At 36.5% G+C, this 17,909-nt stretch overlaps 1 protein-coding gene across 2 annotated transcripts; it reads right to left on the bottom strand.

Moving 5' to 3' along the window:
* Positions 1-519: 519 nt before the first annotated feature.
* LOC149779437 (uncharacterized) lies at positions 520-12,110 on the bottom strand. Of its 2 annotated transcripts, none has more exons than XM_089938624.1 (3): positions 11,907-12,110; positions 10,720-10,832; positions 520-1,510 (listed from the first exon to the last, which is right to left on the bottom strand). In XM_089938624.1, exons 1-3 carry the CDS (start codon positions 11,918-11,920, stop codon positions 1,323-1,325), a joined length of 315 nt encoding a protein of 104 aa, XP_089794750.1. In that variant the 5' UTR covers positions 11,921-12,110; the 3' UTR covers positions 520-1,322. The 2 variants fall into 2 exon arrangements, with proteins under 2 accessions (XP_089794750.1, XP_089794749.1); XM_089938623.1 differs by having other exon boundaries at positions 10,720-10,863; positions 11,907-12,096.
* Positions 12,111-17,909: the final 5,799 nt, after the last annotated feature.

The following is a 17,909-nucleotide window of genomic DNA, read 5'->3' as shown; positions in this document are numbered from 1 at the left end:
ACTCATTCCTATCGTAACATCTGAAGTGGAATCAGCCTTTTAAGTGTGTTCAGTTTCAATCTGAGAAGATTTATTTCTTTAAATTATTCATTGGAATTATAAAGTACTCATTAATACTTTCAGACTAAATCGCTATTCTAGGATTATTGTATTGTGAATTCATTTACAGACGTTTTAGATTATATAATTGTGATACATCAAAACTGTAAGCACACCGACATTATTCCGGGATGGTTTTACATTAGCGCAATCATGATTGAAATTTATTGATAATACCACTGACATTCATTCGGAATAATATGCTTTTGGACTTGTTATATAATTGTTAGGACTATTTGGGATTTAATTCACAATATTGTTAGTTCTATTTAAATTTTCACTTTGTAATCTAAGGAAATAAATTATTTGTTGAATTTGACAAAACGTGCTGGTTTTCGCTCTTATATGTCATTTAGTTCAAGACCATATAGTCGTAACAATGTATGTATATATAGCTTGAATTGGAAATAAAAAGTAACCTTTATTTTAGGACATTTTTATTGATGCATATCAGATGTTAGAATTACAAAGGTGATACATTGATCTACTTAATGTAACTCCTGCAGAGTGACAATGTTTTATGCATTCTAACAACAAAATGATAAATATAAAACACAAATAATCAGTTCAAACGTGTACTTTGGTTACAAGGAATTTCTATAAAAAATAAAATTGATTCAGATAAGTGTTACTATTGTAATCTGAGCGAAATAAAGTGTAAACTTTAGAAATGAGTTTTGTAGTTAATTCAGATCAATTATAACTTAGGAGCAGAGGATAAAGCTTTTATTATTAATATCTTGATAATTATTGGAATAAATATTGTTTATACAAATCAATTTAAGATTTAATTAATTTCTCTGGACCCAATGAAAAATATCTGAAACAGAATATTAGCTGGCTAAATTTAATGTGAAAATAAAATATTTTTCATTAAAATTATTCTTATCTTAATGAAATTCTTTTGAACCACTCGGGGATATTATCGGTTTGTTATTAATGATGTACATTGATGCTCATATCTAGTTTCAAATACTATAAGAATAAATATCTCAGTACCTAACCTTAACACTAGCAAAACCTAATTTTAATACACATACTAGCAGAACGTAATTACTCTGATAATTAATCTTAATAAAAGCAGAACACAAACTTAATACTAGTGGAACATAATCTTGATAAAGACAGAACATAATCTTCATGCGATTTTGTGTTGGTAAGAATTTGTGCCAATGTATTTTGGTCTGGAAATATTTAGTTAGACACAGCAATTCTATCCCTTCCTAAATTATCTTGTGGATATATAGCATCAATATAAAGATAGAGAAGCAGCAAATAAGCACCACTGGAGGTTTTCGAATAGAGCTTTGTCCGTTACAAAGATCTCCGGTACATGTGCATGCCCCGTTTCCTAGGATCGAAGTGCACGAGTCACCACTTCCGCCACAGGTTCTCTCAACTTTATAAAACACTGAAAGAACAAAATAATTTTGCTTACAATTCAAATCAACCAGTCAATGAAATAATTAATTAATTTCAACTTGTAACTAAATTTGGATCCTAAATGCTTAAGAAGTAATAACAGAAAGTGAATTTTCTTTTGCCGTATTCTGATCAGACATTCTATCTTTTAAAGGAGTATTTTTTTACATTTTCTCACAGAATGTTCTTTTGATTTTCATACATGATGATGCTAAAGAAAATTCACCCACCACTACCTCGGGTTTAAACTATCGTATTAAAAACAAGTATATGCCTTGTACACACACGTACGGACCTATAGCGGATAAATAAAAAATAGCTTTCCCAATTAAGCATTATCAAAACTTTAGTACAGCAAATTGACATAAAAGTATATCACATTATGTATTTTAAATTTCTATTGTTGGTTGGCTTTTTTCTCCATTATTAGATGTTTGGTATAACTGTATTTCGTAATTGGGCTTAGATTCAACAGTTGGATCATCATTATCAATGGAGGTAAACATGTTTATCGTAATCTGAATCTAGGATATTGGTATTCCCCCATGTTAAACCCTGGTTTACCAGATGTTTGCCATGTTCTTTATTATAATGTTAGTAATATACCTTATATTGTTGACATCTTAGAATGCTCTAGAAATAAACTTTTGACCCTTATCATGGTTCAATTGTTGTGTCATTTTTATATAATGTTGTTTACTTGAAAAATTACTTATTCTTGCCATAGCATCTTGGAGTAGAATCAGTCTACTAGTTGTATTCAGTTTTTCATTGGGTGGAATTATTTACCCAAATTATTATTCACTGGAAATACAAAGTGCTCGTCAATAATATTCATCCACTAGAACATTAATGTGAAATTATAGTGAGTTCAGACAAGAATATGATTGGATTATAATATTTTGATACATCAAAATATTGTTAGCACATCATTACATTCCAGGCCATTAGCACATTACTACGTTCAAGGCTACAGGTACATTAACACACTAACACATTCAATAGTGTAATGTATTTGGAATACCACTGGAATTCAGTTGGAACTTTATATATTTGGACTTGTGATAAAACATTAAAGAACTAGTTGGGATTTAATTCACAATACTGTAAGTCCGTCTTAAATTTATACTGTATAATCTAGGGTTTTCGTTCTTTTCTGTGACTTACTTTAGGACCATAGAGCTAGGGTATGTTACTACCAACTGAAGCCCAATTAGAGATATGATATGTATATGAGGTTGCGCATGTAGCCATGGTCCGACGAGGAGCAGACACGTGTAAATGGATCCCTTGTGGGCAAACTGAACTGTGTTTTAGCAAATGTTTCAACACCTATTGATCGGCACAAGCCCAGCGATACAAAGATGGGATCCTACAGCTGATCTCCTGAAAATACGGGGTAGGTACCATTCATGGGATATCCAACTGCGCTGTGGATGGCCACCAGGTCGAGAAGCTGGGAAGCATAAAACCAAAGACAACATGACAATTTAGGATGGTCCTAAACGAGTTGCAAAGTAAAACTCATACTAGCTACTGGTCAAGCCAAGCGTTACATATCCCTATTGAATCAGCGCAAGGCAACAGCATATTCCCACCTAAAGAGTGAGGATCGTAATCTTACATTCATACAAAGGCTAGGTACCATAGCATTCATAGCATCACGCCAGGGTCGCCATTGAGTACTGCTTCAGTCATCAGCAAACAGGGATAACTTTCCATTTAGATAAATGTTGAAAATCATAAACATCTGAATACCCCGTACACGGGGAGCATGGATCCGCGTTCATGTCGCGCTCCTCGTCAGTACTCAGCCAAGGCTCTGGAAATAAAGGATCCAACCTGCAAACCTGGACGATACAACATTGCAGGTTTTGATCTTATTTCATCAACACCTGACTCCGAATTCAGCTTTGCTACGTATGCACGCTGAGACATTACTGATGCCTCTCCAGTTTTCTGTACCAGATTCTACAATTCGCCCAGTGTCCACTTGGACAACAATATGCTTCCAAATCTTGAGTACTCCGCCTTCTATATTTGCGAATTTAAAAGTCATCACCCTGACTGGGGCTACTCACACTCCGATGAAGACGAAGAATACTTGGTAGAGTAGGAAAGCAACGTGGAACCTTCTATTCTGCAAGATGGCAAAAAGGACTACTCAACGGACCTCAGCTGTGTCAGCTCCATTGGTGACCATCCTCGCCAGTAAGCCAAACTGTTTAAGACATCTTCCCACACAGTTAGACGACTTCCCACACAGTTCTTACTGACCAATACTTATCAATATTGGACTTAAGCTGCCGACTATACACAACTCTTCACAGAGGCGTTGGAACATTCGCAAAGCAGATTGGACGAAGTACACTGACATAGTGTAGCAAAGCATAGTCACTATACCATCTCGCTACATCTCAATCAAGGAATCCTACCATCGCTTCCAAAGAGCCATATTCAAGTCAGCCACTGAGTCTGTCTCTCGTAGTCGTCGTCCATATACACCGATGCTAGCCTCTAGAAGTATACCTTTTGAAACTATTTTGGACTGTGACACAGGGTCACATCTTCCATAGTGAGTACGCAAAGGCTAGTCATCGAATAAGCCCGGACTATGGCTCCTCCAAACCAACCAAAATGAGTATCTGCTTTGTCGCTAATAATTATGGAAATGGTTACGTTGGAGAGCCCACCCCCTGTTGGCCACCACTGAGTCGATTCCGAATATACTGATTTAAGTAGTATAGACCCAGTCGCAAGACTGCCTTCTCGATGTGGACTTGAATGTCTGGAGAACTTCACGGTGCACACTCAGGGTCTTCGATTATTCCAAAAGACTGCCTATCATTCGACAATTACGATGTGGCAAAATGGGAAGTCTTTACCCCTGATGAATGAAGCTGGTACAGTATCTGCTGAGGAGGAGGCATACGTCACACCAACCATGACTTCCAACTCATATTTGATGTATGACATTTATTATAACCGCAAGATGCTCCTCTGACCCTATACCGACTATTTGCTCCTAGAGAGACGGAAGACATTTCTGGGGACTTGGCAAAGGACGTACATCTCTACAGTACGAATGACTTTCTAAAAGACCACTTCTTAAATAGCGACGCTAACAGCTATGTACTATGAATATTTAAGGATAAATATAACGGAGATCCTATCCTTAACTGAGACATAAGCGTTTGCGGGTGAGATACCAAAACAACGGGCATGACAAAGCCAGATATCAGATACTACACATTCGATGAAGGAAGTATATTCGCCTTGATCATCCAATGGATTGGAGGTCACCAGAGCTGCAACATGCAGGATATCATCGTTCTTTATGCAACAGCCACATATTCTGCAGGAACCCCGTATCTCGTAGGGTCCGAATCTCTAAGACCTGCTCATTGATGCGTACTCGGAAGCTATAGCATTAGCGTGAGACCTCCCATTTCACTCATCGAGCATTTCGCCTGGTGAGATTACCCTTACGAGGTAGCTGCGTCTCTTCCGGTATGACTTGGAGCACTTTTCGCATAAACCCACGGCGAGGCAGCAGATCACTAACCCTATCGAGGGACTTATCAAGGTGATATATGACGGGGTAACACCTTTCAGCGTATAAATACTGCACTAGGACGAGCGCATTGAGGGGCTGTCCGTGTGGCATTCCCTGGCTTGCTGAAGGTTTCGTATGCGGTCAATTCTTAATGTACATGGGCCAGCTAACCTTGTCGTACGGCAGAAATAATATGTCGGCCAGGTGCACCACGCTGAGAGTCGACACGTTAAAGCTCAGGCTGACTATTTTGCACAATGCCTGTCGGTAAATATGTCGCACACCCGTTTTCTCGACCACACTCTGGCTGTATCCATCAAGGCCCCTGGGGTCGCTGTTCGTATTTTAGTTGCTGACTCTTTTCGATTGACTCCTTGGGTTAAAATAGACGGTTGATAGACGGTCCTCCACTACAACAACCTATTCAACCATCTTTAGATGGCTGTACCCACACCATTCGATAACTTGGCTTTCAGCATGCCAGTAACAAGCATGCGCCTAAGCCGCCCCAAGATGGACTGTAGGTCGTACATCATGTCCACCTCTGCCTTGAGCCAAGACAGTCATGGAAGTTCTCCGATACTTGCCGGAATTCAGCTGCCGCGCTTTTCTACCTTCGCGGTCTCCAAGAATGTGACCGTCTTCGTGTCGCACACGGCGTATGATCCGAAGAAGACGCGCTTCCGTTTACTATGGCTGTCACGCAACGGTCGCCAACTGTTTTGGTATTTCGCCTGTAATTCAGACTATGCGAACATGTTTAAAGATTTTGAAAGACACTGTAGGTTTTAAATATGTATGGCCCTCGTTGACTTACTGGCGCTTCATCGAGGGATCGGATATGCGTGCACCGTCTGAGTTCGCCCATATTTCATTCCCCTCCCACCTCCACAAACTAACCAAAGATTCACTAGATCTAGAACAAAAACATTGCTGCTCCGTGAATTAACAACTTAAGGTATGGTTGTCTTACATCCCCCTTTAACTACTACTATTACTACCACTCGACATAAGTAACCTAATCTGACTTGTGTTTGTATGGTTTGTCCCTGTTTTGTAATTGTCCTCGACTATATAAGTTCAAAAAGCATGATAAACGAGTTTGATTTCAAGTGTTAGATTTTTCACTTGTTAAATCACTTTACTGACTCTTCAAAGAAAGGGTTGCTAATCACCGCGAATCAGTGACGAAGTTGGTTTTTTTATGGGAAGCAACTCCTACAAACCTATTCTTATATGTATTTACCATTACTTTCCCCATTTATTCTGATAGTATAGGAAATCTATATGCGTAACTTTGTGGTATCTTAGCATTTTATGTTACAGCAACACTGTGAAGGTTATGTCGTGCCGAAGCAACTAGGGTTACATACCCTGGACAAGGATACGGCCGTAGAAAAGTTTGATCATTTTTACTTCATCACATGCAAAGAAACAGTGTACAAAATCCCTCTTGGCTCATTAAAGAAAATATATGTAGCAAGATAACCAGTTTGGATTTCGGATTTATAACAGAACACTTTTAATGGTGATACAAATACAATGTTTAATGATGAATGACTTGAATGAGAAAAGAATTATGATTAATACGTGCGTGCATAAGATCCAAATATTGGAAAAATTAACATAATCCGCACGAACCTAATATTGCAACAAATGAAAATACAAATAAATGACCTTACACAGTACTAGGACAAAGGTAAAAGATTCACAGTAATTTCACACGACGAAAAGAATTATGTGTTTTACTCAAATAGTAAAAATGAATTCACTCAAAATGTGAAAAATGATGTATTTTACTCAAATATAAAATGATGAAAACAAAGGGACTGATATCATACAAAATATCTTTACAATCCCAAAACAATGGGCATTACACACCCCAAATTTAGCCCACGGCTAAAATATTACATTTTTGGAGTTACACACTCCATCACCAGCACACTTGGCTCCCAGTCACACTGACCAATCAAGCAGTCGGTATTCCAGGTAGTCGCAGGCAACCATTCAATTCCTTGGTTAGTCAAGCATCCAGCGCCCACAAATCGGTCAGCATCACCCGATCACCTGATACTCGACGAGCAACACTGTTCACTCAGCTCTAGGCTGTTATGGTTCAGCTTTACAGCTGATATGGTCAACTTCCATGGTTAGCTCTGCAGCTGGTACCACGTCGATTCCGATCAGCTGAAAATACAGCTAACACCATGTACTATGCATGACACGGACATATACGATAAAACGTAATGACGTTATATACCGTAAGCTATACATATTACATTATCGGCACAATAATTACAAAGCAATAAACAGGTTTAGAAGCGAACCTACCTCTGCCCGATAAGAATCCTATGGTACTAACGTTTCCTAATAAAACACAGCTTCACTGCTAATATAAATCTCTTGCTAAGTCACAAACAAAAATAGAAATATTTGCATTATACTACAAAAGCCGAAGCTACATAGAAAATATACTAAAATAAACGTTGTAGTAAAATAGTTCTAACTTATACACAAGAAATTAATCAATAATTCACATACCTGTATAGCTGAAGATGTGCAAGTCCTTAAGTAGACTGCCCACTGACAAGACGTTCCGTAATGGGAAGATTTAGTCTTCCGCTGAGACATTTATACACAGACAATGCAGCATAATCGTCTGTGCGCTGGAAGTATTCGGTTTCTTCTATCGAAAGCACTTCGCACGTGCGGCATACGATGAACTAAATTCACTGTTTCGAAATATTGTACAATATACATAAATCACCCTCGGATATTTTTGTACAAACAAACACACACACACACCAAACCCGTGTACATGTATTTAATAAATAAAGGGATTTGTACAATTCCGTGACAATATACAATTTCTGTTAGTTAAAGAAAGAAAACGATAAAAGAACAAAAACAAAAAGGACAAATACTTAATGCATCTAGTAAAAGAATTACATAAAATAAGAATTTACAGAGAAAGGAGGTAACCATTACAATTTTTCCACCAGCACAGAAAACATTTTCTAGTAGTTGAAATGCTGAAGTCTATTCCATAAGATCATTAGTGCCCAATCCGTGGAATATCTTTTGACTACGACATATATGTTTGCGGTAGACAAGTTGGCAGCATACTGGATTCTCAGGCCAGGCCGGGTCGGCTGCCGTGTTTTATCCATTGGTTAAACACTTTACAATCAACAAAACCTTGTTAAACCCATTTAACACCTTAATGCAGGCCTAGCTGGACCAAACCAGACAAGGTGTGCGTCTGTGATGAACACCAATAATTACTGTATGTGCGTGTGTGCACTCCCGCTTGTGCTTAATTGGTTACTCTGATACACTTTGATAAAACTTGTATTCCCTTTTTAGTTACTTAAGAAGCTTGAAACGATGTATACTGTTCTTCTTAAAGGAATGGCAAAATTAAGGATACGTAGAATGATGGATCCGTAAAACATGTTGATGGTGGTTGACGCAATCATTATATAATATTGATAGGGGAGGGGATAAAGACAGGCAAACAAGCAAATAGAAACATGATGAAGAAATCACACCGAGTGACACAAGTTCCTCAGATTACTGACATGTCTGGTTCTGACACTGGAACCTGTCGATCTTACGATAAAGAGACAAAGTTAGTAACTTCGAAACAGCCCCTTCCACACCTGGCCCTCGATCTCTGATAGCCCTTCCCATCCATGAAAACCGTAACAATATGGCTCACTACACTCCTGATATATTTTGTGTTCATCAAGACATCGCTTGCTTTTCTGCTCTGAACTAAACATAAGGCACCAAAACGTAAGAATTGAGCAAATATTCGCCTGGTCCAAAAATGTAATGCTCATTTACAAATGTATCGGTTCATACAGAGGTAGACCAATCTCAGAAACAGATTGTAATTAATCTGAGAACAGAGGTAGATGCTAAGGTAAGAGTTTGCTTGCCGTTCAGTCTAGTCAACTCATGGAATCCTATTCCACGAAAGAATAAAATACGCGTTTGCAAAACCCAATAACTTAAAATTCTGTTAATATAAAAATTAAAACCTCCTAAGTGAAGAACTCTATGCGGTACTCAGAAGTTCGCTGCGAAAGCTGATTGACTCAACAGTTACCAAATAATAATAAAAAACTACTGTAATACATACCATTTTTAGTTTTAAGAAATAAGCTACATAATGTGTCACCTAGTTTTTGTTATTTAATTTCTGAAAAATGTATATAAAAATAACATTAATATTGTGTTAGCCACCTTTGGTGGATCAATCAGGTTTTATATCCATTGTCTATACTCTTGTTTCAGTTAGGGAATGTGCGCTTGTCTATACGTGCAGAAGCATTGTTAGTCTTTCCATTGGATGTATATCTTAAATATTACATGCTATGCTGTCCAATAAATTTTAATATTATTTCACATATTTATACAACTATAGTGAAAGAAAATGAAAGAGACTCTATTATATTTTGTTGTGAACGTGTGCACAAGGCTCTCTCTCTCTCTCTCATATATATATATATATATATATATATATATATATATATATATATATATATATATATATATATATATATATATATATATATATATATATATACAGAAAGAAGAGAGAGATTACCTATTAAATTAATTAATAATTACAATACTGAAGTAATTAATAGATCCGACTCTAGATAGCCATGAGTATCAATACTTTATGAACTTACACTCCATCGCAAGATTTCTTTTCGTGTTATGGGGCTGTAAACACCAGTCTTAGCATCATAATTTTCTACCACGTGAATTGTTGCATGACTGCAACGGTAGTAGAGCATGCAGAAGAATCGGCACAATTCCTTTTTAGCTTGATATTTATTGTGTGTCTGTGTGTGTGTGTGTGTGTGTGTGTGTGTGTGTGTGTGGTGGAGGTGGTTACAAAGGGTGTGTTTATGTGTGCATGTTCGCAAGAATTTTTAAAAATATTTAAAAAAAGTTGGATGGTTAAAAGTCTATAAATTCACAATTAGCAAAACAGTTCGATCGTGTTTTATATTTAATGAAATTCATTTTTCTCTCCACTTGACGCTTTCTTTGGATTAACACCAATATGCGTATTTGTGAGTGCAATGCTATTTTTATATTATGTTAATACTTGAGCGATAAGAGGATTGCCACATGAATACAGTTTTATTTAGGTTCATAAAGATCTATCATAGTTTTCCTATTAGGTTAATCCATTATGTGTATGTGTGTGCGTGCGTGCATGTGTGTGTGTACTCGAACGTAATTCATGACACTTTAATGTGGTTTACTGTGTTTTCCAATCTCATAAATGGAATATTACATTTGTGTTCATAGGGTCGCGGGTGGCCAAGTGGTCTGAAGCGTTCGCTTTACCATTCACTGCCATCTTACCTGTCTGCGTGGGTTAGAGTCTCGGGCTGGGCCAATGTGGTTATGTGAGAACGTTGCCAGTAGCTTCACGTAGGTCGGTGGTTTTGCCAGTCCTCTTCCACCAATTGAGAAATGGCGATAACTCCCAAAACAACAACAGTTGTGCTCATTTCAAACACAATTGTTGAAGCTCCTCAAATAATTTATGTCGCTCTCATAGATATCATTTACAATGAGTACAAATGTAAGATCATCGCTATTGACTTGCTCACCTGTTCCCAAGAACTGGAAGCTTTTCGTGCATGCGCTACACCCGGTCTTAATTTTTCCGTTGGCGAGAAGAGTAGCATGGTTTACTTTCTCCCCACAACCATCGTCTACGAAACTAAAGCAGGAATAACAGCTGATAGCGAAGGCTGTGATAATAATAATAATAATAACAATTTAGGGACGATAATTATGATTTAATAAAATTATGGGCTGTTATGGTGTTACGAACATAACAATAAGCAAGATCGAGAACTAAAAATAGCTAATAACACGTATTCTCTGTATATTCAAATCTTCATGGTGTTAGTTCTAGGCATAGCGTACGGTAATAACAGATATTTCATAATGCCATCTGAGGAAACAATACAGTTGAAACGGCTCTATTAACGTGCATTCGTTTAAATATTTTCTCTCTGTTATAAATGACATTTTTTGTTGTAGCTCTGGTTGCTGCTATTTTTATGATAGTGTAAATGCTATCGGCGGTTTACATGTTGGTGCAGACAATACGGGAGAACCCAGAAGAAATCGGAGACCTGATACTTAGCTGAGCAGATGCATAACACTTCAGGTGTCTAAGCCATGCAAGGGTTTCGTTGAGTTTCCTCTGATATGTCACAACCTGTTTTTGATAATTGTCCAAATATACAAAATGGGGTGGGACATGTCCGAGGAAACTCGGATTATGCAAGGTTATGTTGTAAACTATCCATGGTCTATGGTTTCCTCCGTTTTAAACCGCTCCGGTGGCCTAGTGGTTAGAGCGTCCCCCTCGGATGCGGGAGGTCGTGGGTTCAATCCCCGGCCGAGTCATAACAAAGACTTACAAAAATGGTACTAACAGCTGCCTCGCTTGGCGCTCAGCATTAAGAGGTTAGTGTTAGGACTGGTCGGCCTTGTGTCAGGATAATGTGACTGGGTGGGACATCATGCTACATGTCTGCGGCATGATGCCCCAGTTCTAGACATCACTATAAACTGTCACAATGCAGACATCGTAGCGATATGACTGAAAAATTGTTAAAGCTACGTTAAAAATCCAAATCACACACACACACACTCCTCCGTTTTATTCTGTTTCATTCATTGATTATATTTACCCGTTAATAGAAATGTAAAAAGACGCAAAAGTTTAATGGAAATATATACTCAAGAAATATAAATACACAAAGAATCTTATGTGACTCACCTGTATTTATCCATATCACAATAAAAAGCGTTGCAGTCAATAGTCTAGACATTGGATTCATATTTGAGTGTCTTCGTCCGCGGCTAATGTCGACAGTCTTATGCTGTACTAAAAATGAAACTTTTAACTTTACGTTGGCACAATTCGAAATAATAGCCTCTTTCCAATCCTGCTTTAATTGTAAGTGTGACATGTTGCCATGGCGCATGTTTATAATACACAGTTGATTTTCTTCAATATCTTTGTCCTTACATATATGCATGCAGTTTCTTTGGACTAGAAAATATACGTTTTTTTGTGTGCAAGAACTCAGTCACCGGCTGAGAATGTAAACTACAGTTTTTATTTCTTTTCTTTTTCTCAAAATAGTATCCTCCTAGTTTCTATTTCAACTTAGTGAAATACTGCTTTAATAATATGCTGTGATCATTTTATCAAATCCAGTGTGAGCATTGACAAGTATGTTCTTGTTGTTGTTGTTGACAGTTGTTATTGTTATGAGTTTAACTCTATTTTTCAGCATATGATTAATGACTGCCACATTAAAAGGTGGAGGAAGAACCCGGGAAAACACCGCGAAGAAGCACCGACCTATGGAAGCAAAATGGAAGCTTTCTTACGTACCTACATAGGCCATAATCGAGACTCTACCCAGGGCAGGATTAAGGCCTTTGGGAGACCTGGGCACAGCCAACATAAGGGCCCATAGCTTTCCTCTCTTATCCATATATATGCAGGGCCGGCGCCAGACCCGGCCAGACTATCTGGCGCCCTAGGCAAGGTTAGATTCTGGCGCCCCCCCCCCCCCATATCAATTTCAAAATTTATAAACAATACAATTTTTTTTAAAATTCGCCCCCTTGAAATCAGCGCCCTAGGCGGCTGCCTAGTTTGCCTATATGGTAGCGCCGGCCCTGTATATATGGTTACAATACTATTAACAACACTGCATGTGAAATCATACGATAATAAGGGCAGGTAATATCAATAGCGCAGCTACTGGGCATGGAACGGAGAGAATACAACACAGTCAACATAATATCTTAAATTATAATGCAAAGATTTTTTGCATCAAACGCAACAGTTGTTAGAGAGGTGGTTGAAATATTTCACGAGTTTAACATAAAAGTGACAATGTTGGTATCTGTCGGAAGGTGATGATGTGAGATCCTCACTCCTTTTTTGTGTGTGTGACGGTTACCGCTATCTAGGAGATGATCGACCGCGGTGTTCTTGCTCGGATTGAGTAAACAATACAATAAAATATGAAATTAATTGACGGAATAACAAAGATCTGAGCAGAGATGAGTCATATAACATATTAGACGAAAGCATGCAAACCCTTAGCTTCAGAACTGAGTGAAAAATTGATGCATGAATTTAAAACAAAAAATTCAACAAATACTTACAAACTTACTTCAGTGAACATATTGTATGCAAATGAGACAATGCATGAGTGTTTTCCCTACCCCCCGCTCGCTTCTCAGAGAATTCCCTCTGTCTCTTCTCTGGTTTCGGGCGGATTTCTCAAATTTCCAGACCTCCTTGGACGGTTTATTTAACGAGGGAAATTGCTTATTAATTTTCCTGGGAGTTAAATTCTGGCTTCTCTCAGAACTTAGACTGACTCCTTTCGCGAGGGGGAATTTCTTTAAACCTTAAATTTCGCATGGGAACACATCCCCCTCCTTTAGCTTAGCCAATCCCTTCGAAGTTAGAATAATTCTCTCTAGACCGCCTTTATTGATAACTATTCTGGAAAATATCATTCTGTGACACCTGTTTCAAATGGCTCAAGAAAAAAGTTTGCCTCTGGCTGGTCTCAACTCTGTCATGTTCCGGTATCTGACTTTACGTTAACACTGACCTCTTCCATCTGCCTGACCGTTATCAAACATACTCTAATTAAAATTAAATTCATGCCGCAATCATTGCATACCTCATCTCTCGCAGTCATCAATTTATTGCGATCCCAGCCCATACCTCAAACCCAATGTGTAGTTATCTACAAAACTTTGCACCCTTAAAGATAATAATTAAATGTTTACAAATTTGGATGAAAAATAAGATTAAAGGTAACAAAAGTCTCATTTTTTAAAACTGCAAACATAAAACAAGGATTCGATTTTTTTCACAATGGATGCCGAATTATGGGCTATTTTCAATGATGGCAATATGGAAATAATTAGTCAATGCTGAAAACATCATGATAACAACTGTGCAACATTAATTACATGTGTGAGGTGGCTAAAAACACAAACTTGTCTTCTGCTAAATTTACTGTAAAACTTGGAGATCTCAACTTTAGAAGGTCAATTTATAAAGATTTAATAAAAACATATATAATTTATGAGGTCAAAGTTTGATTTAAACGAAAGTATCTTATTTCAGTACAGGAAGTAACTGAAGCAGAGTCAATCATAGGAATGGCAATAATATAAGGCAAAACTTTTCATCATGCATCGGTTTGAAAGGATTTAAAAGATGTTATGAACTGTCGAAAATAAAAGCTTCTCTTATAGATGTACTGGGCTTTTAATAACACCACAGACAATTGAGTTTTTAATGAATGATAAACCACAGTATTCAAGACATCTTTACTGTGATATTGAAAACCAAGCTGCTTACACAAATAACAATTAAATATGGCAACAGATATCAAAAGAAACTAAATATAGAGAATTGAAAGAAATGATGAACAGAACATTCAACTTCACTTCACAAAAGTATATAATAAAGAAAGCAATGGTGACAGCCACACTAATTTTACTTTGTTATGAAAACTCAAGACAAACATAGGAGATGACGTCATGATGTATTTGGAGAAATTTTTAAAAAGCGACAAAGTGAAGAAAGAAAATAGTCGGATGAAGGAAAATGTTTCGTAACAAACAAGAAAGCTAATGATTTGTTGTAAAAAAGTTTTATAACAAGAAAGATAATGATTTGATGGAAAAAAGTTTTATAACAAGAAAGATAATGATTTGATGGGAAATAAAAGAAAACAGTTAATACTTCTCAACTTATAAAGATACAAATATCTCTTGTGGAAGATTTAACAGAACGGACTGTATTAAGAAAGTATTTTACACAACATAAAAGCAGAAAATGGGTTTATGTTTGGCATATGCTAATCGATGCTTAAAATTACACTAATTATATAGTAACCCCTGTTGATACCCCACTACAATACTATCCATTCATCTACCTGGTTTTGTCAAAGTTTTAATACAAACGAGACAAACACAATGGATGTATAGGAATGGTAATTAAAGGAAATGGACATTGAAATGTGTAGATGCAAAACGACATTTAACTATGGTATATTGCTAAAAGATACACATACAAAAACCTCTTTTAAAAACAGTGATAAGTAGATGACAAAAAGGGAGCAAACACGTGCAGTACCATATGCAATAAGCCTTTTCTCGCCAACATAACGAATTTTATTAGTTTTAGAAAAGACTAATGTGACACCAAAGGACAACAGATAAGAGTTTCTAAAGAATCTTGTGGAGCAAATGCCTCTGTTAACAGTGCCGATTGTTGTAGACGCACTGTATAAAAGTTACAAACTCACGAGTTTTCAGCAGGTCAGTATGGGGAAAATACTTGTCCAATCATTTATAATTCCATGAATACAAAACTAAAAACCTCCTGAGTGAAGAACTCCTTTACGGCAAAACACGAGTTACTGTAAACACAAGTTACTGCACACACAAATTTGCTGGGAAAGATGATTGCCTAAAAAATTGGAGCAACATAAAAAAATCCATTGCAATACATAATATTTCGTTTCTTTAACAAAGGTAAATAACGAATCACCTATTGTTTGCTATTTAGTTGTTTATTATGTAATAATTTCTATTTTTAGGATTAAGTTTACGTCAGCCTAGGTGGCTGCTAGGTGCAGGTTTTATTTCCATGGTCTCTCTTCTTGTTTTAAGACTTACAAAAATAGTACTAACAGCTGCCTCGCTATGCGCTCAGCATTAAGAGGTTAGTGTCAGGACTGGTCGGCCTGGTGTCAGGATAATGTGACTGGGTGGGACATCATACTACATGTCTGCAGCATGATGCTCCAGTGCTAGACATCACCATAAACTGCCACACTGCAGACATCATAGCGATATGAACGAAAAATTGTTAAAGCTACGTTAAAAATCAAAATCACACACACACTCCTCTTGTTACAGTTAGGCAATGTGTATGCATGCAAATGTGCAATAGCATTGTTTCTCTTACTACTGGCTGTACTCTCCAATACATTTTTTAACACAAGACCGTGCAGAAAATAGAAATGTCAACGGAAGGCTGTGTTTATACTGTAGAAGCAATAAAAACGATTATGTATAAACAATTATTCCGGTAAGTTGGTGCATTTATCTTCAGCTATTTTTAGAAGATGAAAAATAGATACACAGTCACAAAGTTAAATTTAGCTTGAAAGTAAATTTAGGTAAAGCAACACCAACAATGGCAATGCAAAAAAATGTGTGCCTATCTAGCAACAATTGACAATTAAGAAGTAATCAATTCTAGCATTCCGCCGATCGTTTCCTCATAGTATGTAGACGTAGTAGTGACTGCACATCTTGTACAGATACAGTCACTACTTTTGTACAATATATTGACAAATGTTGCAGTCCACAATTGTAAATTTAGTAAATGTAGAAAATCCTTTAACTCCATAATTTTAAATTTATTATATATTTCATTTTAAGCACCAAGAAAATATTGAAGTAAATTTAAACGTTGACTGAGGGTAATACAGTAATGCTTTGGAAAAAATAACTGGCTATTGAAGTAAGGAAGAATTTAACTGCCTATCATTACTTGTTGCTGAAATTCAATAACTGCCTGTCATTACTTCTTGCTGAACTTCAATAACTGACTATCATTACTTGTTGCTGAACTTCATAAACTGATTATCATTACTTGTTGCTGAACTTCAATAACTATCATTACTTGTTGCTGAACTTCAATTATCTTTACTTGTTGTTGAACTTCATTAACTGACCATCATTACTTGTTGCTGAACTTCAATAACTGATTATCACTACTTGTTGCTGAACTTCAATTATCTTTACTTGTTGCTGAACTTCATTAACTGATTATCATTACTTGTTGCTGAACTTCAATTATCTTTCCTTGTTGCTGAACTTCATTAACTGACTATCATTACTTGTTACTGAACTTCAATAACTGATTATCATTACTTGTTGCTGAACTTCAATTATCTTTACTTGTTGCTGAACTTCATTAACTGACTATCATTACTTGTTGCTCAACTTCAATAACTGATTATCATTACTTGTTGCTGAACTTCAATTATCTTTACTTGTTGCTGAACTTCATTAACTGATTATCATTACTTGTTGCTGAACTTCAATTATCTTTCCTTGTTGCTGAACTTCATTAACTGACTATCATTACTTGTTACTGAACTTCAATAACTGATTATCATTACTTGTTGCTGAACTTCAATAACTGACTATCATTACTTGTTGCTGAATTTCAATAATTCACTATCATTACTTCTTCCTGAACTTCAATAACTGACTATCATTACTTGTTGATGAATTTCAATAACTGACTATCATTACTTGTTGCTGAACTTCAATTATCTTTACTTGTTGCTGAACTTCAATAACTATCATTACTTGTTACTGAATTTCAATAACTGACTATCATTACTTGTTGCTGAACTTCAATTATCTTTACTTGTTACTGAACTTTATTAACTGATTATCATTACTTGTTGCTGAACTTCAATTATCTTTACTTGTTGCTGAACTTCAATGATCTTTACTTGTTGCTGAACTTCAATAACTGACTATCATTACTTGTTGCTGAATTTCAATAACTGACTATCATTACTTGTTGCTGAACTTCAATTATCTTTACTTGTTGCTGAACTTCATTAACTGATTATCATTACTTGTTGCTGAACTTCAATTATCTTTACTTGTTGCTGAACTTCATTAACTGATTATCATTACT

This window comes from Sinohyriopsis cumingii, chromosome 17, assembly GCF_028554795.1.
Source record: "Sinohyriopsis cumingii isolate HCF-2022 chromosome 17, ASM2855479v2, whole genome shotgun sequence".
Classification (NCBI taxonomy): Eukaryota; Metazoa; Mollusca; class Bivalvia; order Unionida; family Unionidae; genus Sinohyriopsis; species Sinohyriopsis cumingii.
Note: the sequence above shows the minus strand (reverse complement) of the source record. Positions and strands in the feature narration are given on the sequence as shown.

What these genes read in the sequence shown, in the direction of transcription:
- LOC149779437 (XM_089938623.1), bottom strand. Translation starts at nt 11,967, where the DNA reads ATGAATCCAATGTCTAGACTATTGACTGCAACGCTTTTTATTGTGATA. An exon ending in TGTGATATGGATAAATACAG is followed by an intron (nt 10,864 to 11,906) that starts GTGAGTCACATA and finishes TTATTATCACAG; the next exon opens with CCTTCGCTATCAGCTGTTAT. An exon ending in CTTCCAGTTCTTGGGAACAG is followed by an intron (nt 1,511 to 10,719) that starts GTGAGCAAGTCA and finishes TTGTTCTTTCAG; the next exon opens with TGTTTTATAAAGTTGAGAGA.